Source organism: Hylobates moloch, unplaced genomic scaffold (genome assembly GCF_009828535.3).
Source record: "Hylobates moloch isolate HMO894 unplaced genomic scaffold, HMol_V3 SCAFFOLD_9, whole genome shotgun sequence".
Taxonomy (NCBI): Eukaryota; Metazoa; Chordata; class Mammalia; order Primates; family Hylobatidae; genus Hylobates; species Hylobates moloch.
In genome coordinates, this window is record NW_026652284.1 from 25,852,152 (window position 1) to 25,873,502 (window position 21,351).

Sequence of the window (21,351 nt, forward strand, 5' to 3'; positions counted from 1 at the left end):
AGCTGAGATTATAGGCATATGCCATCATGCCTGGCTAATTTTTGTATTTTTAGTAGAGACAGGGTTTCACCATGTTGACCAGCCTGGTCTCAAAACTCCTGACCTCAGGTGATCCACCCACCTTGGCCTCCCAAACTGCTGGGATTACAGGCGTGAGCCACCACGCCCAGCTGAGTCCTAGTTTTAAAAAGAACAAAATTGCTTACACAGAACTGAAGGACTTGTCTTTACCTTTGTCCTAGTCATCTGGTTTCTAGGATTATGTAACATTTCATAGGAAATACCCAATTATTTTCCTCCAAAAAGTTGTAGCACATCGATCTAACATAAAACCTTCATTTACTAGAATGCTTGGAAAAGGAGTTTTCTCATTAACCAAGTTAGCCAGAAGATTCAACTCATCCTGGTAAAAATATTTCCAAAAAGCATCACTTGGTCAAGCGTGGTGGCTCATGCCTGTAATCCGAGCACTTTGGGAGGCTGAGGCAGGCGGATCACCTGAGGTCGGGAGTTTGAGACCAGGCTGACCAAAATGGAGAAACCCCATCTCTACTAAAAATACAAAAAATTAGCCAGGCGTGGTGGCACATGCCTATAATCCCAGCTACTCGGGAGGCTGAGGCAGGAGAATCGCTCGAACCTGGGAGGCAGAGGTTGCAGTGAGCTGAGATCATGCCACTGCACTCCAGCCTGGGCAACAAGAGTGAAACTCTGTCTCAAAAAAAAAAAAAAAGCATCACTTTACTTTTTAAATTTTTATTCTTTTGTCTATTTATTTTGAGACAGAGTCTTGCTCTGTTGCTTAGGCTGGAGTGCAGTGGCATGATCATAGCTCCCTGCAGCCTCAAACTCCTGGGCTGCAGCGATCCTCCTTTCTCAGCCTCTTGAGTAGCCGGGACTACAGGCCTACAGGCATGCGTCACCATGCTTGGCTAATTTTTAAATTTTTTGTAGAGGCGGTTCTCACTATGTTGCACAGGCTGGTCTTGAACCCCTGGTCTCAAGTGATCTGCCCACCTTGGCCTCCCAAAGTGTTGGGATTGTAGATGTGAGCCACTGTGCCTGGCCTCACTTTTCTTTTTGATATTTTAAGTATGCTCAAGGGCAAATAAATGTATCTGTAAACACGTTATTCCTTTGTGTGCTTTAGGTTTACTGAAGGATACATCTCTTAGATGTAAAATACATGAGTCATTGAGTTACTAGTTTTGAACAAATCCCTGATGTTGGTGATTATAGAGGGCAATATACAAAAAGTCCTGCTTCTCTGGGTTCCAGTAAACTACGACACTGTTGTCCTTATGATTTGAGTTTTAGGGTATCTGATACCTGAGTCTTGCTGGAAACTTTAAAGAAAATATCTTAATATTTAGGAATTTAGAAAGTGTTAAGGCTTAGATTAATTCTGGTGCTTAGCTAGCAAATGACCCTATAATAGTCCCAACACCCCCACTTCCTCAACCCCTCCCTATCTTTCTACCCCCCAAATTTAGGTCATCCCAACAAAGGAAATCAGAAAAGTCTAGATGAAGAAGAGTTCTCCACTGAGAATATGCAGAGAACAGCTGATTATTAATTGATTTTTTCATATTCTATAAAATTCCCATAGCTCTGTAGCTTATTTAATAAATTTTGATAGATGATTAACAACTTGATACTTTGGCATACTTCTAAAGTTTCTAAGGAATGCTCTACTTTTTAAAGACAGTCAATAAGAAAAGACCTATTTCCTTGACTTTTTTTGTCAGATCTACCTTTATGCGTTATATATTCAACCATTTTCTGGATGGGCGTGTGTGTGTTGGGAGGAGTTATACATACACAAAAATGAGTAGAATGCAGTCCCTGCCTTCTAGAGGCATTTAGTCAGTCCAGTCCTGTTTGTACCTTGCATTTATGAAGTTAAGAAAGTCACAGGTGGAACCTTTGTTTTTTTTTTTTTTTTGAGACGGAGTCTCGCTCTGTTGCCCAGGCTGGAGTGCAGTGGTGCAATCTTGGCTCACTGCAAGCTCCGCCTCCCGGGTTCATGCCATTCTCCTGCCTCAGCCTCTCCGAGTAGCTGGGACTACAGGCACCCGCCACCACGCCCGGCTAATTTTTTGTATTTTTAGTAGAGACGGGGTTTCACCGTGGTCTCAATCTCCTGACTTCGTGATCCGCCCGCCTCGGCCTCCCAAAGTGCTGGGATTACAAGCGTGAGCCACCGCGCCTGGCCCACAGGTGAAACCTTTCTAAGCCAAACTTTTGGGTTGCAAAAGTACTCCTTGGTTACATGGCATGATTCTGCGACTGGAGCTATTTCACTGTTATTGAAGTTTGGAATTGAGCAGTGGTGGGAGTACTTAGAGATCATCTAGTTCTCACATAGTTGTAAGGATTTAATGAGAGAAAATAAAAACCTTGCACAAATAGTTTAAGTATTCAGTAAATGTCAGTGAAATCTGAATATCGTCTATAATTGGTGAAAAAGAGACCCAGTCAAATGAAATGACTTGCTTAGTGCCGTGCACCTCGTTAGTCATCAAGTCTGGCTTAGATTTCAGGCCCATTATTCCTAGCTTATATTCTTCATTCATATCTTCTGCCTCAAAGAGCTTGCCAGAATGGAAAAGGGAGGCTAACTCAATCAGTAATTAATTATGTATCACCTGGCTGCCTGGCACTCTGCTGGGCTCTAGTGAGTACAGAGGAGTGTTCCCATAGGTGCCAGGGAGCTGGAGAAGGGAGCAGGTTAGAGGAAGGACATCAGCCTATCTGTAGCAGAGAGCTATTAACTTAGGTATCAGATAAGTAGGGTGAGGCTAAGTGGAACACTGGGAAATCTAGGCCTGCCTTGTGTGACTACATTCTTTTTCCTGTAAGAGTCAGCCTTATGAGAGAATGTAATGTGGCACATTCCACTGGAGTTAGCCCTGGGTTTAAATTCTGGTTGTAGTGACACTGTGTTCAAAACCTACCAGTGATTTCCCATTTCATTAAAATTCAAAGTCCTCATAATTGTTTGCAAGGCCCTATACAATCTGGGTCCCTGCTACCTCCTTGGCCACCTCTGCTGTCTCTTGCTCACTCTGCTAGCCACCCTGGCCTCCATCACATCAAGCACCCTTGCTCTGGGGACTTTGTACTGATTACTCTCTTCTCCTAGAATGCTTCTCCCCAAGATAGCTGTGTGGCTTGATCTTTCACTTTGGATCTCTGCTCAGTGTCACCTTATCAGAGAGGTCTCTCTGACCACTCTATATAAATAGTATCCTCTGCCCACCGCTGTCACTTCAGCTTTTACCTGAATTGATTTCTCTTTATACCATTTATCACTACCTGATATGTTTATTATCTATCTCTTTTCCTTAGAAGACTCTCAAAAGCCAGTGTCTTCTAGGACATGGAATAGTATATACTCTACTCTGAATGAATGAATGAATGAGTTCTGTAACTCTCACGAGCCTCATTGTGCTCATATGCAACAATGGAATAATAATACTTACTTAAAGGATTGTTGGAGTCAAGTAAGTTAATACTTGTCAAGCCCAGTGTCTAGTACATCATAGTAGATGCTCACTAAATGAAAATTCATGCCCTCTTTCATAAATGATTTTTATGGCTGTCCAGTTAATAGCTTTAGTGGTATCCTGATTCCCATTTGACTTAGATAAGAAGGACATACCACATGTTAGTGATGAAGAAAAGTGATTGTCACACACAATGCTATCTTAGCAGAATGCAGTAATTATAGTGCTTATAACTGGAACCATGGAACCACTGAGCTATAAGAGCTATAAGTAACCCTCACTTAGTAGAATAGATATCTTTTAGAGAAGTCTTGTCAAAAGGCAAATTTTGAATTAAGTGAATCCTATATTTCTGTTATAAAACTGGAAACACATTTTTGTTAGGAAAATATGGTCTCAAAATAAGATGAAATCATAATCTGAGTGCTACCAGCCTATATATACTTGACTCTGGAAATGTTTGCTTTATATCTCCAACAATGCAGTAATTTTGGCTAGGGAGAAATAACTTGTACTTACTACTAAGGACTGAGTTGTTCCATTTCTGTTGAGGAATAGAAGCACCCAGCAATCAGAAGATTTTTGCCTAATCGTTGCTTCTTATCAGATTTAGGGACTATTGGCCGGGTGCAGTGGCTCAACCCTGCAATCCCAGCACTTTCGGAGGCTGAGACGGGTGGATTACCTGAGGTCAGGAGTTCGAGACCAGCCTGGCCAACATGGTGAAACCCCGTCTCTACTAAAAATACAAAAATTAGCCAGGCGTGATGGCACACGCCTGTAATCCCAGCTACTCGGGAGGCTGAGGCAGGAGAATTGCTTGAGCCTGGGGGTCAGAGGTGGCAGTGAGCCGAGATCATGCCGCTGCACTCCAGCCTGGCCGACAGAGCAAGACTCTGTCTCAAAAAAAAAAAAAAAAAAAAAAGATTTAGGGACTATTAGCATGTCATTGGTATTATAAGGTAACTGGTACTCAATAAATTTTAGCTTACTTTTTTACTAATCTTGGTAACCAAATTAGGGAAAAGATTATGACTGTGTCCCCCAAATACTGTTATTTTAAAGAGTACCATTACCAAAAAGTGAATTTGGAACAATTAATTTTTAAATTTCAAAATTCTAATAAGTGAGGGTTCTTTCTTGTTGGACATGGGAGCATTACATGTATACTGTTTCTATAATATTCACAAATTATACAATATACATTGGTCTCCTCATTTTCTTCCACTGAACCAGTCATTTAGCAGGCTGGTGTTTCACAAGTGAAACTGGCATTAATCCAGAGAGGATAGAAAGGGCTCTCACAAAGAAAGCTGAACAGCTGGAAGAGCCTTATACTTATTGTGTTATGTTATTTCTTGAGGTTCTGTTGAAACTTGATGGTAAGTGTATTACTTCTGGGCAATGAGTACTCTATTCATATGTTCTGTACTCCAGCTACTTGTAATAGAAGACAGTGAATGCTCTTAGAAAGCAAGCAAGCAAACAAGAAATCATATTTTATTTATTTATTTTTTTGAGACGGAGTCTCACTCTGTGGCCCAGGCTGGAGTGCAGTGGTGCAATCTCGGCTCACTGCAAGCCCCGCCTCCCGGGTTCACACCTTTGTCCCGCCTCAGTCTCCCGAGTAGCTGGGACTACAGGCGCCCGCCACCACGCCCGGCTAATTTTTTGTATTTTTAGTAGAGACAGGGTTTCACCGTGTTAGCCAGGATGGTCTCGATCTCCTGACCTCGTGATCCACCCGCCTCGGCCTCCCAAAGTGCTGGGATCACAGGCGTGAGCCACCGCGCCCTGCCCAAGAAATCATATAATCAACTTCCAACCTCTATGAATGAATAAATCTCCCCCACCCTCCCCAGTAACCAGAAAAAGAAAATAGAAAACAAGGCATAAAATAAATGAAGGGCTCTATTGTTGTTGCAGAAATCAGTAAGGGACAGGAGTGTTCAGAGTCCCAGGCAGGCTGGCGTTAGAGTGTTCCTCCTTATTGATAGACGATCACTTCCTCTGGACCTTGCTTTCTTGGTCTAGGATAGGAGTTAAACATCCAGGATTCAAACGTCACCATTCCTAGTCTTAGCAAATATCTAGGAAAAGGTAGAGAAGGCTGAACAAAACTATATGTTTGACTGTATTATGGTACAGACAGCACAGTTGAAAGAACATAGCCATGGGAATCTGATGTACTGGGCGTTGAATTTTTGCTCTGCTACTTATTAATTGTATATGCTTGTATAAGATACTTAACCTCTCTAAATACACTTCCTTACCTGCAAAATGAAAGTATATCTACTAAGGCTGGGTGCGGCGGCTCATGCCTGTAATCCCAGGACTTTGGGAGGCTGAGTGGATCACAAGGTCAGGAAATCGAGACCATCCTGGCTAACATGGTGAAACCCTGTCTCTACTAAAAATACAAAAAAACTAATCGGGCGTGGTGGCGGGCGCCTGTAGTCCCAGCTACTCAGGAGGCTGAGGCAGGAGAATGGCATGAACCCAGGAGGTGGAGCTTGCGTGAGCTGAGATCATGCCACTGCACTCCAGCCTGGGTGACAGAGCGAGACTCTGTCTCAAAAAAAAAAAAAAAAAGTGCATCTACTGGAGATTGCTGTTGTGAGAATTAATAACAGAGTGTATACAAAGCTCTTAGTATATAGTGCCTGGCACTTAGACGTGCTCAATTGGTGGTAACCCAATATTAGTAATAAGTATACATTGTCTTTCCAAAAATGTTTGCTATAGAAAAATGATTGTATTTGATTTGATTTTCTTTTTATTGTTACAAATTGATATCTGGCCTGGAGGCCCTTCTAAAGGTGTTGAAATTTTTAACCATTGCAATAGGAGATCTAGGAAAACTAGCAAATTTGGGGGGGGATGAATAAAACCACCACCTTCTACTTTGTGACATAGTTACTCGATAGGAGAAAGGTGAACCTTGTAATTCGTTTTTGGAGGAATGTGTGTGTCAAAGTTTTGATCATAGCATGGTCTCTATTAGTTGCATGTATTAATACTTATTCTGAGTGGGAAGAGACCAGGGATCTTGGAAGTAGGGTACTCACGATGAATGTATTTTTCTTTTAAATAAATCTTTTTCTTCCTATCTCCCCAGCTGCTCAGATAAAGAATTTGATGAGCCAGCTAGGAACTAAGCAGGACTCAAGCAAGCTACAGGAAAATCTGTGAGTAACTTCCTGACAAGGTTGGGTTTTGTGAGGGCCATCTGAGGACACAGTGTCCTTGCCGCACAGCAGCTTAGGTTTCAGGTCTGGGAAGTCAGAATGAGAGGCAGTGGGCCATGAGATAATAGCTGGATCCAAAAGAGGGGCAACAAAATATATTAATGGATCGTCATTTCCATTGCCTTTCAAAGTCCTTGAACATCTGGTTCCTTCTCCTCTTGGGCAGTTTAGCAGAACAATTTAGGGAAGTAGAAAAGGGAATTAATACCACTATTAAACTATATTCTGCTCACAACTCTGCCTAAATGAGCTTCCTTGTTGGCATAGGACTCCTCATGATCTAGTCTAACTGGATTCCCAACTATAGTCGGCCTTCCATATCCATAGGTTCTGCACCTGTGGGTTCAACCAACCACAGAGAGAAAATATTCAGAAAAAAAAAGGAAGGTCTCTACTGAACACGTACAGACTGTTTTCCTTGTCATTACTGAAAACAATATAGTATAACAATTATTTACATAGTATTTACATTGTATCATGTCCGGAGTTGGTTCCTTTCGGTGGGTTCTTGGTCTCGCTGACTTCAACAGTGAAGCCGTGGACCTTCGCGGTGAGTGTCACAGCTCTTAAAGGTGGTGCGGACCCAAAGAGTGAGCAGCAGCAAGATTTATTGTGAAGGGCAAAACAACAAAGCTTCCGCAGTGTGGAAGGGGATCTCAGCAGGTTGCTGCTGCTGGCTGGCATGGCCAGCTTTTATTCCCTTATTTGTCCCCACCCATGTCCTGCTGATTGGTCCATTTTACAGAGTGCTGATTGGTCCATTTCACAGAGCACTGATTGGTCCATTTTACAAACCTCTAGCTAGCCACAGATTGCTGATTGGTGCGTTTTACAATCCTCTTGTAAGACAGAAAATTTCTCAGAGTCCCCACCCGCCCCCGAAGTCCAGCTGGCTTCACCTCTAAGTATTAGGTAATGTAATCTAGAGATGATTTAAAGTATACGGAAGGGAGTGCCCAGTGCAGTGGCTCATGCCTGTAATCCCAGCACTTTGGGAGGCTGAGGCGGGCAGATCACGAGGTCAGGAATTCAAGACCAGCCTGGCCAAGAAGATGAAACCTCATCTCTACTAATAATACAAAAATCAGCTGGACGTGGTGGCAGGCGCCTGTAATCCCAGCTCCTCAGGAGGCTGAGGCAGGAAAATAGCTTGAACCCAGGAGGTGGAGGTCGCGGTGAGCCAAGATCGCACCATTGCACTCCAGCCTGGGCAACAAGAGTGAAACTCTGTCTCAAAAAAATAAAAATAAAAATAAAAAATAGAGTATACGGGCCGGATGTGGTGGCTCACACCTGTAATCCCAGTGCTTTGGGAGGCCGAGGTGGGCAGATCACCCGAGGTCGGGAGTTCAAGACCAGCTTGATCAACATGGTGAAACTCCATCTCTACTAAAAATACAAAAATTAGCTGGGCATGGTGGCGTGTGCCTGTAACCCAGCTACTCGGGAGGCTGAGGTAGGAGAATCACTTGAACCTGGGAGGCGGAGGTTGCAGTGAGCCGAGATTGCGCCATTGTACTCCAGCCTGGGTGACAAGAGCGAAACTCTGTCTCAAAATAAATAAATAAATAAATAAATAAATAAATAAATAAATAAATAAATAAATAAAGTATATGGAAGGGTATGCATAGGTTCTATGCAAATGTTATGCAATTTTATATTAAGGACTTGTCAGGAGGAGGCCCTGGAACCAATCCCCCATGGATACTAAGGGATTACTGCATATGTAATCAGAATGGCCCAAGGGGAGCCTGAGGGAGAGAATAGTAGACTGATAGTAGGGACTCCTGATTCTTTTTATCACATCCTCTTCTGCACCATTTCTGCTTTTAGTGCTATTCTTCATCTTTAAAATGTACTGAGCAAGCCAGGAGCAGTGGCTCAAGCCTGTAATCCCAGCACTCTGAGAGGCTGAGGCGGGTGGGTCACGAGGTCAGGAGATCGAGACCATCCTGGCTAACATGGTGAAACCCCGTCTCTACTAAAAATACAAAAAATTAGCCAGGCATGGTGGCACGCACCTGTAGTCCCAGCTAATTGGGAGGCTGAGGCAGGGGAATCGCTTGAATCTGGGAGGCAGAAGTTGCAGTGAGCTGAGATCACGTCACTGCATTCCAGTCTAGGTGACAGAGCGAGACTCTGTCTCAAAAAAAAAAAAATACAAAAATTAGCTGGGCGTGGTGGCTTGCGCCTGTAGTCACAGCTGCTTGGGAGGCTGAGGCAGGAAAATTGCTTGAACCCGGGAGGCGAAGGTTGAAGTGAGCCAAGATCACGCCACTGCACTCCAGCCTGGCGACAGAGCAAGACTCCATCTCAAAAAATATATATGTATAATATATATAAAATATAAATATAGTATATAAATATATATATAAAGTATATCTATATATGTATATATCTACATGTATATGTGTCTATATATCTATATATGTGTATCTATATATATGTATATGTATATACATATATATATATCAAGCAATATTTTTTGTTTCCTACCCTAGACAGCGTGAGGTGACAGAATGACTGTTATTGTGAGCTTTTTCCAGGGAAATGTGAATTATCTCTGGATATTTTTGTACTGCCTGGGATGTTCAAGCCACTGATTGAGTACCTCTTGCTTTTGACTCCTTTTTTTTAAATCCTGGAGGCCCATTTGCAGTACAAAAAAACCATTAATAATTAGTAGTGTGGTATGTTAGCCCATTTGGGCTACTATAACAAAATGCCATAAACTGAGTAGTTTATAAACAACAACTTTATTTCTCATAGTTCTGAAGGCTGGGAAGTCCAATGTCAAGGTGCTGGCAGATACAGTGTCTGGTGAGGGCCCACCTTTTCATAGATGGTGCCTTCCTCTTGTGTCCTCACTTGGTGGAAGAGGCAAGGCAGCTCTTTGGGGCCTTTTTTGTAAGGGCACCAATTCTATTCATGGGGACTCCATTCTCATGATCTAATCACCCTCCAAAGGACCCCATCTCCTAATGTTATCACCTTGGGAATTAGGATTTCAACATATGAATTTTGCAGGGACACTAACATTCAGATCATAGTGTTTCACTGTTGTCTCAGAAAGCCTTTGTAGAAATGGCTGGATAGTAGAAGAAACCACAAATGAAACGAGTACTTTTTGTATTTCTACTACTTTCGGTTCCACTTAATATATTACATATTCTTTCCTCTTCAGTTCCCCTTCCTCCCTACTCCTTTTGTATTTTTAACAGGTAAGGCTTCTTGGTTTTGGAGGGAAGAGCCAGAAAGTCAGGTATAAGGAGCAGGTAGGAAGCCAAGGATAAGGCTAGAAAAGAGCCAGCTTTTTAAAGCAAGCACATGGGATTAGATGTTGGAAGGTTGTTCCTAGGGTAGGTAGGAAGCTACGCTTTTAATACACATTTCATCTAACTGTCTGTGCCTAGATTCTAGTCAGTGGACTGTGGCAGTCAACTCCTGGACAATAAAATAGTTTAGTATGTTTAAACTACTTGATTTAGGTGTGGGCGGCAATTGTTCTTTTTATATTTTTATCAGAACTGCTGATATGCTTTTCTTCTCTTCCCAAAGAGTTAAAATTCCTGATCTGTGCTTTCTGCAGCAGGTTATTGAAGCAGATTCTTTCTGCTTAGTGAAGATACCTTGAAGTGGGTTTGCCTGGGTAATATTTCTGGAATTTTGTTGTGAACCTCGGCATCTAGGGACTCATTTCTTCAAATGGCCCTTCATTCCCTACATTATGAGACACTCTGAGAACAAAGTGGTTCTGAGTATAACCCTCTCGAGAAGTGACAACATCCTGAAACATATCTTTTCTCTCTTAGGCAACAGTTACAACACTCCACAAATCAGCTCGCCAAGGAAACAAATGAATTGCTGAAAGAATTAGGGTCCTTGCCCCTTCCCTTATCTACTTCAGAACAGGTTGGTATTTTCTGTCTTGTTTATGGATAGGAAGGGACTTTGTGTTAGTAGAAAGGCAGTGTGTGGAACAAAAAAATAAGTTGGCCTTTGGTGCTAGATAGATAGACCTCCTCTGCACCTCAGTTTCTTATGCATCAAGTGGGGGATATGTGACTGTTGGGGCAATAGAAAGAATGTACCCACCAGCTGTGGCAAAGTGTCTGCCTTTAGTAGGTAATCAATATGTGGTGGCTGCTGCTATTATTAATAACATTATTAATATATTAATAAAATGGCGTTAACTGAAGAGAAATCTCAACGTTTGCATCTCTTTGGGGTTTGGCTAACAGTTTTATGTTTGTAGGCTTCTTCCTTTCTCCTAGTTTTTTTTTTTTTAATTATTATTATTTTTATTGTTGTTGTCGTTTTGGAGACAGGGTCTCCCTCTGTCACCCAGGGTAGAGCGCAGTGTTGCAATCATAGCTCACTGCAGCCTCCCACTTCTGGGCCCAAGCAGTCCCCTCCCCTCAGCCTCCTGAGTAGCCGTGACTGCAAGCATGTGCCACCACACCCAGCTAATTTGAACAATTTTTTTGTATAGACAGGGTCTTGCTTTGTTTCCCAGGCTAGTATCGAACCTGTGACTTCAAGCAATCCTCCTGCCTCAGCCTCCCAAAGTGTTGGGATTACAGGCGTGAGCCCCGTGCCCAGCCTTCCTAGTTTGTTTTGTATCCATTATCTTTAAATTTTAATGAAACATCTTTCTTTCATGTTTTGCAGTTACCTTCATGTTCTGTCATGAGTTATTCACAGGTCTCACTCAGGTTAAGGAGCTGCTCAGGGAAAGAGGGTTCTCTTTTCAAGTCATTTTCTTCAGTGGCCATTTAAATCCTTTAGAAACACACAATTTTTACTGAGATTCATTGTTCCCTTAATATGCCACATTCATGAAGTCAGATGTGCCCCTCCTTCATTGTGGCTTGACTTGTCATTCATGATCTACCTCAGGTCTCCAGTAAAAAGAACTTTCCCCATCTACCTTCCCATTATGATCCTGTTTTGCTTTTAGCTTGTATACCATTCGTGGGGGCACTTAACTTGTATTTCTTTTTAAATTTTATTTTATTTTTGAGATAGGGTATTACTCTGTCACCCAGGCTGAGTGCAGTGGCAATCATAGCTCACTGCAACCTTGAACTCCTGGGCTCAAGGGGTCCTCCCACCTCAGCCTCCTCAGTAGCTGGAACCACAAGTGCGCACCACCACACCCAGCTAAATGTTTAAATGTTTTGTAGAGATGAGGTCTTGCTGTGTTTTCCAGGCTAGTCTCAAACTCCTGGGCTCAAGTGATCCTCCTTCCTTGGCCTTCCAAAGTACTGGGATTATAGACATGAGCCACTGTGCCTGGCCTTTATGTTGTTTTTTATTATTGAACTTTTTAAATGATAATGTCCTATATCTGATGGCTCTGAAAACAAAGGCTTTCAACTTCCCTGTCCTGGGTTTTTCAAAGTATGGGTTGTGGCTAGTGGAACATGAAGTCATTTTAGTGTATTGAGATCAGCATTTTAAAAAACTTGAAGTATCAGAGTCTATACTATGTAATAATGGTAAATATTGTTATATGAAACTGTTGTTTCATACATACGTATGTGTATGTATGGATGGATCATGATGTCAAATTCTTTTTTTTTTTTTTCTTTGAGACGGAGTCTTGCTCTGTCGCCCAGGCTGGAGTGCAGTGGCATAATCTTGGCTTACTGCAACCTCTGCCTCCCAGGTTCCAGCGATTCTCCTGCCTCAGCTTCCCAAGTAGCTGGGATTGCAGGCACCGACTACCACGCCCCGCTAATTTTTGTATTTTTAGTAGAGATGGGGTTTTGCCATGTTGGCCAGGCTGGTTTTGAACTCCTGACCTCAGGTGATCCGCCCAGCTAGGCCTCCCAAAGTGCTGGGATTACAGGCCTGAGCCACCACGCCTGGCCCATGATGTCAAATTCTTATTGTAAATCTCTGTCAAAAAAAAAATTGAAAATCACTAGTTTAACCTGATAAACTGTTCCATGTAGCATATCTGGAGTTTTGGCCCCACTTGCAGAAGACAGAGGAGGACAAGATGCTCTGTCATCCTGCTACAAAGTAGTTACCCTTTGGTTGTCTATATACGGGCTGTTTATTCTAATTGTTACTCATGCTAATGTTTCAGTTATGGGCCATTTCCCCCTTGCCATCCAATATCTCCAGACTGCTGCCAAGTTACCCATTTCTTCCTCCTAACCATGCACTTAGGGAATACACACTTGTAGACAGTTTTCATAGTAACAAAAAAGGAGTCAAAGGGTCTAATGCAGAGTAGTGAAAGTATTTAAGAGTTAAGTAGTAGCCTAAGCAAAATATAAATAGAAAATCAAATCTGCTACCAAAACAAAATTCATCAAATGTCTTCTAAATCCAAATAGAAGTTATTTTTGGATTACGCATGCTGTTGTTCCTTTCCATTATCTTGGATCATTAAGAACACGAACTAGATCTACAAACATACTCTCTCTGGTGAAATATAATTCCTTGATTCCCCTCCTCTTGTTATGCTCAGTATCCTTTTGTCTTTCTACTCTTTTCTTATCTAATTAGTCTTAGCCCCATCACCCATCTTTTCATTACTGTCTTATACATCAAACCATACTCCTACTTTCAGTTTTTTTCCATACTTATATACTATTATCAGTGATCTAGTTACCCAGTCCAGTGGCTTTTGAGGTTTTTTGTTCGTTCATTTGAGACAGGGTATTCACTCAGTTATCCGGGCTGAGGCGCAGTGGAGTGGCGCCGTCGTGGCTCACTGTATCACTGTAGCCTCAACCTCCCAGGCTCAAGTGATCTTCCCACCTTAGCTTCTCGAGTAGCTAGGACCACAGGCATGTGCCACCACACCCAGCTACTTTTTAAATGTTTTATAGAGACAGAGTCTTGCTATGTTGCCCAGGCTGGTCTCAAACTCCTGGACTCAAGCAATCCTCTCTCCTCAGCCTCCCAAAGTGCTGGAATTACAGGCATGAACTGCCATGCCTGGCCCTTTGTAAAGAGTTTTTTTTTTTTTTTTTTTTTTTGGAGTTTCGCTCTTGTTGCCCAGGCTGAAGTGTGCAAATGGTGCGATCTCAGCTCACCACAACTTCCACCTCCCAGGTTCAGGAGATTCTCCTGCCTCAGCCTCCCAAGTAGCTGGGATTACAGGCATGCGCCACCACGCCCAGCTAATTTTGTATTTTTAGTAGAGATGGGGTTTCTCCATGTGTTGGTCAGGCTGGTCTCGAACTCCCGACCTCAGGTGATCTGCCCGCCTTGGCCTCCCAAAGTGCTGGAATTACAGGCATGAGCCACTGCACCTGGCCATAAAGAGTTTTTATTCACTTTTTTGTGTGTGTGTGTGTGTGACACAGTGAAACTGTGTCAGTGCAGGCTGGAGTGCAGTGGCGTGATCTTGGCTCACTGCAACCTCTGCCTCCCAGGGTTGAGCGATTCTCCTGCCTCAGACTCTCAAGTAGCAGGGACTATAGGCACACACCACCACACTAATTTTTGTGTTATTAGCAGAGACAGGGTTTCGCCATGTTGGCCAGGTTGGTCTTGGACTCCTAACCTCAAGTGATCCGCCTGCCTCGGCCTTCCAAAGTTCTGGGATTACAGGTGTGAGCTACCATGCCTGGCCTGTTCACTTTTTTCCTGTTTCCTTTGATCCTCTTGCCTATCCCGTCTGCCCTGAAACTTTCCTCTTACCATGATTCTCTTTCATTCTGTCCCCCAACTCTGGAGATGCCCAGGTTGAGTCAGCCTCCTTCCCGGACTTCATATCCTCCTAAGAGTGGGCATGCCCCAAGGTTGTGCCACTGATCCTCAAATTATTTCACTCTATGCTTTCTCCTTAGGAGTCAACCTGCTTTTATGACCTCCCTTTCACCTTTATGATCATGACCTCCAGATCTTTTTCCAATCTAACCCCTTCACCTCTAAGTGCTTGGCCCATATCTTCAATTCATGTTCTGACATCTCCTCCTGAAATAAACTACCTTCATATAAAACTTGTCTTATACCAAGTTTCTCATGTTTCACCCAAACCCCTTAACTAAGTTCACTGACAATACTTAACATCACAGAAAAGTTTGTGCCTTTTGACCTAATATTCTCTCTCATGCTAATTAGCCCTAAGGGGAAAAAAATTCTGAAGGTACACACACACACACACACACACACACACACACACACACAGCCTATATACTCTGGAGCCAAATTTCCTGGATTTAAATCCATCTTTGTCACTTACTGTGTGATCCTGGCATAGCCTCTGTGGTGCTTTGGTTTTCTGATGTGTAAAGTTAGGACTATAATAATGCCTAATTTATTTATTTATTTATTTATTTATTTATTTATTTTTATTTTTTATTTTTTTTGAGACGGAGTCTTGCTCAGTCGCCCAGGCTGGAGTGCAGTGGTGTGATCTTGGCTCACTGCAAGCTCCGCCTCCCGGGTTCACGCCATTCTCCTGCCTCAGCCTCCCAAGTAGCTGGGATTACAAGCGCCCGCCACCACGCCTGGCTAATTTTTTGTACTTTTAGTAGAGACGGGGTTTCACTGTGTTAGCCAGGATGGTCTCGATCTCCTGACCTGGTGATCTGCCTGCCTTGGCCTCCCAGAGTGCTGGGATTACAGGCGTGAGCCACCGCGCCCAGCAATAATGCCTAATTTATAGGTCATTGTATAGATAAATGAATTATTATGTAAAGCACTTACAGTAGTACTGGTACAATGTAAGCACTATATAAATATTAGCTATTACATTGGGGCTCACTTTAACTTTATAATATTTAATAACTGAAAAATCTAGAAGGAATATTTACATAAAATTTAGGTCAACTTGATGGAATATGTGTAAGCGATTAAAGATCATGGCCAGGCACAGTGGTTCACACCTGTAATCCCAGCACTTTGGGAGGCTAAGGCAGGTGGATTGCTTGAGTACAGGAGTTTGAGACCCAGCCCGGGCAACATCTCTACAAAAATTAGCCGGGCACGGTGGCTCATGCCTGTAATCCCAGCACTTTGGGAGGCCGAGGCGGGCGGATCACCTGAGGTCGGGAGTTCAAGACCAGCCTGACCAATATGGCAAAACCCTGTCTTTACTAAAAATACAAAAATTAGCCAGGCGTGGTGGTGGGCACCTATAATCCCAACTACTCGGGAGACTGAGGCAAGAGAATCGCTTGAGCCCAGGAGGTGGAGGTTGCAGTGAGCTGAGATTGTGCCATTGCACTCCAGCCTGGGCGACAGAGTGAGACTCCATTTCAAAAAAAAAAAAAAAAAAAAATTGCGCCACTGCAAAAAAAAAAAAAAAAAAAAAAAAAAAAAATGAGCCAGGCATCGTGGTACACATCTGTAGTCCCAGCTACTCAGGTGGCTGAGGTGAGAGGATCATTTGAGTCTGAGAGGTTGGGGCTGCAGTGAGCTGAGATTGCACCACTGCACCCCAGCTTGGGTGACAGAGCAAGACCCTGTCTCAAAACAAACAAACAAACAAACAAAACAACAAAAAAACACAATTGTGAAGAGTATGGTAACATGGAAAATGTTTATGATGTACTTAAAAGTTATGATAATATTTTTGCATGATGAGGTTAGGGAATGACGTCCTCCCTGTTGTTGCTATAATTTTGTTTATGCAACAATAAAAATCTCAGAAGAAGAAGGCTGCTCATCTAAATTTGCTTTTAGTATTACCATCACTCTTCCAGGTTTGAAATTTCAGTCATTCTTGACTTTATGTCTTTCCCCACTACCAATCCAAATGTTTCTTAAATTCATTTCTTTATGATTTTATTACTGATACTGTGTCCTCCTAACCTTAAACCTGGACTATTGAATTTGTCATCTGTTTGACTTGTTTCTTTTTTCCATTCCACCTTTTACACCATCACAGACTAATTTTTCTAAGTGACTATTTTGTACCCACGATGTTTCTTGCTCAAAAATCTTCATTGCTCTTTGTTCTTTAGAGGTTGAACCCCAAACTCATTAGCTTGGCTTTTTTTTTTTTTTTTTTTTTTTGGGACGGAGCCTGGCTCTTTCGCTCAGTCTGGAGTGCAGTGGCGCAATCTCAGCTCACTGCAACCTCCATCTTCCAGGTTTAAGCAGTTCTCCTGCCTCAGCCTCCCAAGTGGCAAGGGACTACAGGCACGCGCCATCACGCCTGGCTAATTTTTTGTATTTTTAGTAGAGACACGGTTTCAACATGCCTTCATGTTAGCCAGATGGTCTCCATCTCCTGGCCTCGTGATCTTCCCACCTCAGCCTCCCAATAGCTTGGCATTTTGTTTTGTTTTTTTAAGACGGAGTTTCACTTGTGTTGCCCAGGCTAGAGTGCAATGGCACGATCTCAGCTCACTGCAACCTCCACCTCCTGGTTCAAGCAGTTCTTCTGCCTCAGCCTCCCAAGTAGCTGAAATTACAGGTGCCTGCCACCATGTCTAGGTAATTTTTTCTATTTTTGGTAGAGATGGGGTTTCACCATGTTGGCCAGGATGGTCTTGAATAATTCCTGCCCTCAAGTGATCCACCCACCTTGGCCTCCCAAAGTGCTGGGATTACCAGCGTGAGCTACTGTGCCTGGCCTAGCTTGGCATTTAAAACCTGCCCCTTTCTTACCTTTCCAATTTTGTATTTTAGCTACCCTCATTACTAAACCTGTAGTTCCAACCAAACGGTCTGCCTGGGAATCCTCTTCAAGTTCTGCCACCATGCCTTTGCTCACACTATTCTCTTGCTTGGATTTGCCTTACCCCTTCTTTCTGCTTCTTCGTGCCTTCCTCTTACTTCACCGTCCACCTTCCCTTTAGGCCTTTCTTGACCACTTGAGTTCTTACTGATTATTCCTGCCTGTGAACTCCTATAGTACTAATTGGATGTAGCAGTTACTTATAATGACTTTGTTGCTTGTCTGTCTATATCCTTTATTTACAAATAGATGGTTAAGCTGTTTGAGGTCAGGGGTGAGTTTTTACTTCTGTGTTCTTAGAACAGGACAATGCTGTCAGTATGTGGTGTGTGTGTGTGTGTGTGTGTGTGTGTGTGTGTGTGTGTTTTGTTTTGTTTTGTTTTTTGAGACAGAGTTTCACTCTGTTGCTCAGGCTGGAGTAATGATTTCAGCTCACTGCAGCCTCAACCTTCCAGGGTCAAATGATCCTCCTGCCCCAGCCTCCTGAGGAGCTGATGTGTACCACCACACCCCGCTAATTTTTTTATTTTTTTATAGAGATAGGATTTTGTCATGTTGCTCAGGCTGGTCTCGAACTTCTAGGCTCAAGTGATCCTCCTGCTTCAGCCTCCCAAAACACGAGGACTACCGGCGTAAGCTACTGTGCCCAACCTTAGCATATGTTTTTTGAGACATAGAAGTAACAAGCTTAATAGATGTAGTCTGCAGATAAACAAAGTACTTATCAAGTCTCAAAGATTTTAAACCACTAGAAGCCTGTGAAATGCTTCTATAGTTTACAGGGAAGCTGTGAATTAAATATAGATGAATAGGGTTTTAACATTTTAGCTAAAACCCATCTCTGTTTGGGTTCAACTGGAGTCCAGAGGCATTTATTCTCTTTTATATTCTCCAGGGCCCCAAAATTCTGAATTGCAGTTCTTTAGAGATTACTTTAGAAGTTAAATACAGGCTGGGCATAGTGACTCACGCCTGTAATCCCAGAACTTTGGGAGGCTGAGGCGGGCGGATCACCTGAGGTCAGGAGTTCTACAGTAGCCTGGCCAACATGGCAAAACCCCATCTGTACTAAAAATACAATAAAAAATTAGCCGAGTATGGTGGTGGGCACCTGTAATCCCAGCTCCTCAGGAGGCTGAGGCACAAGAATCGCTTGAACACGGGCGGCAGAGGTTGGCAGTGAGCTGAGATCATGCCACTGCACTCCAGCCTGGGCGACAGAGCGAGACTCCGTCTCAATAAAAAGAAAAAAAAAAAAAGAAGTTAAATGCAACCCAGTTCCCAGGTGTGTCAGAATGAAAGAAGAAAAATTCTGACTTGGTCTATAGTATTAACCAGGGACTTGAGCTAGCAAAGAGCAAATTTATTAATTTAAAGAAGAGACTATTTCATAATAATTTTCCTAGTTGGAAATCTTTAAGGGGTATAATTTTGCTTTTAAGGGAAATTAAAACCAAATGATTCTGGGTTAATATGAAATCTCAAGTTCTTGCTTGATTTCCTTAGCGCCAGCAGAGACTTCAGAAGGAACGCCTCATGAATGACTTCTCTGCAGCCTTAAACAATTTCCAGGCTGTGCAGAGAAGGGTGTCCGAAAAGGAAAAGGAGAGTATTGCCAGAGCAAGAGCTGGATCTCGTCTTTCCGTAAGTTGATTCCCAAAAGAAGACCTTTGCAATATCAGAATGTTCTTTCCCAAGTTTGTGGGTTTTTTTCTTTTTCTCTTTGACCAATAAACATATAAGTTAGCTGCTGTGAAAATGGCAGGTTGGTGTAACCTGTGTAAAAAATATGTATGCATGTGATCAAAGCCTAGAAAGGAATCTGAATGAGGGTTAAGATTATAAGAGGAAGAACTATGTCTAATTTTCTTTTTCATTTTGATATATTGGTTTTAATGTTAAAAACTTGAAAATAAAAATAATGAATCTGTTTCCTGGAATATAACAGGCTAGTTTATTTGGACTAGCCCTCTGTTTTTGAAAAGGATTATCAAATACTGGATTTAAAAATCCAACTTCTCAAAAGTATCAGAGATTATGAAAATACTAAGGTAAAGCCTGAGAGGTCAGCAGAACACTGAAACTGCTTTTGCATTGAATGTCTTTACTGAAGGCAAACTTGAACTTCAGTTTTGATATCCTCAGGGCATGAGGAGGATACAAGTCAAAGCCAAAGGTCCACGCAAGAGAGAGAATATAAAAGAAGGTACAACTCAAATTAAACTGGGCCCTAAGAGACTATATCCTTAGAATATTAAGTCAAAAGTAAGCTCTCCTATCCCCCAGCAGATTGCAAAAAGATTGCATTAGCACTGAACTGAGCAGATGGAGGAGGAGGGCAGGAGGGAGGAGAAATCCAGACAAGGTTACCACAAAGTAACCTTCTTCAGGCAGATTTTCTGCTCAAATTCATCCTACCTGAATGGCTCAGTGATCCTGGACTGGGAGAGCCACCTATGTGTGGGGTAGAAGCAAACACAAATTCCTTCTATAGAAAGACACCTTTATTCTAGCCCTGAAATAATACTCTCAAATAATTTTTCTAGGGCAGTAAGTACCAGTCACTAAAAATAACCATGTGTGCAAAGAAGCAAATTACTCTGAGCAAGAATTAGTAGAAACAGCAATGAAGTGAAATATACCTACAAAGACTTTGTATATTAGAATTATAAGACAACTATACTTACTGTGTTTAAAGACATAAAAGGCTGAAAACCTCTGCAGGAAACTACACAAAGATTTGAAAAAGTGTCAAAATAATTTCTAAAATGGAAAGATATAGAAATTTAAAAACTTAGTGGATGGGTGGTTTAACTAAAAAATTGGTTAGAATATATTATCCAGCATGTTGCATAGGGGGTTAAGAGGTTAAATATGGAAGAAAGATTATGAGAAATGGAGAATGGAGAGAAAAGATCTAATGTAGTTTTAACTGGAGTTATAGAGTGAGAATAGGGCAAACATAGAACAGAGGTGATATTTGAAGAAATAATGACTGATAGTGTTCTAGAACTGATTAAAAACACTAGCCTGCAGTTTCAAGAAGCCTAACAAATCCCAAGCAGGATAAATAAAATCTCTAATCTAGATACATCAAAGACAAACTTCAGACCAGAGACAAAGAGAAAAATCATAAAGATAGCTGGAGAAACATTCGAATACCTTCAAAGATACAGTAGTTAGATTGACAGTTGGCTTCTCAACAACAGTGGAAGCCAGTGGAGTGCTATCTTGAATGTTGATGAAGGACAATAACTGCCTACCTAGGATTCTAAATCCAGTAAAAAATATATGTCAAGAATGAGGGCTAATTAAAGACATTTTCAATCAAAAGAGAGTTTTCTATCAGCACATCTTATTGAAGGAAATTCTAAAGAATGTATTTCAGGTGGAAGGAGAGTGATCTCAGATGGAAAGTCTGAAAAGCAGAAAGAAATGAAGAACAAAAAAAAAAGTGGTAAAGATGTGAAAAGACAAGTCACAGACAGGGAGAAGACATTGCTATATATATTTAATAGCAAAGGACTAGCATTTAGAATATATAAAGAATTCAGCCAGGCGTGGTGGATCACGCCTGTAATCCCAGCACTTTGGGAGGCCAAGCTGGGCAGATCACAAGGTCAGGAGTTCAAGACCAGCCTGGCCAACATGGTGAAACACTGTCTCTACTAAAAATACAAAATTAGCCGGGCGTGGTAGCGCATGCCTGTAATCCCAGCTACTCCGGAGGCTGAGGCAGGAGAATCGCTTGAACCAGGGAGATAGAGGTTGCAGTGAGCTGAGATTGTGCCACTGCGCACCAGCCTGGGCGACAGAACAAGACTGCACCTCAAAAAAAAAAACAAAAACAAAAACAAAAACCAAAAAACAGAATTCCCATGAATCAATATGAAAAAGAAAGATACAACTCAATAGAACAAAAGTTGTCAAACTTTTTAAT

General features: G+C 42.1%; 1 protein-coding gene across 1 annotated transcript in view; it reads left to right on the forward strand.

The window, feature by feature from the left end:
* The window catches only part of STX12 (syntaxin 12), a 51,046-nt gene that overhangs the window by 10,195 nt on the left and 19,500 nt on the right, over positions 1-21,351 (forward strand). The window contains exons 2-4 of the mRNA XM_032759481.2: positions 6,628-6,697; positions 10,570-10,669; positions 18,918-19,055. Coding sequence (XP_032615372.1) covers positions 6,628-6,697; positions 10,570-10,669; positions 18,918-19,055 — 308 coding nt within the window. The remainder of the gene's footprint in view (positions 1-6,627; positions 6,698-10,569; positions 10,670-18,917; positions 19,056-21,351) is intronic.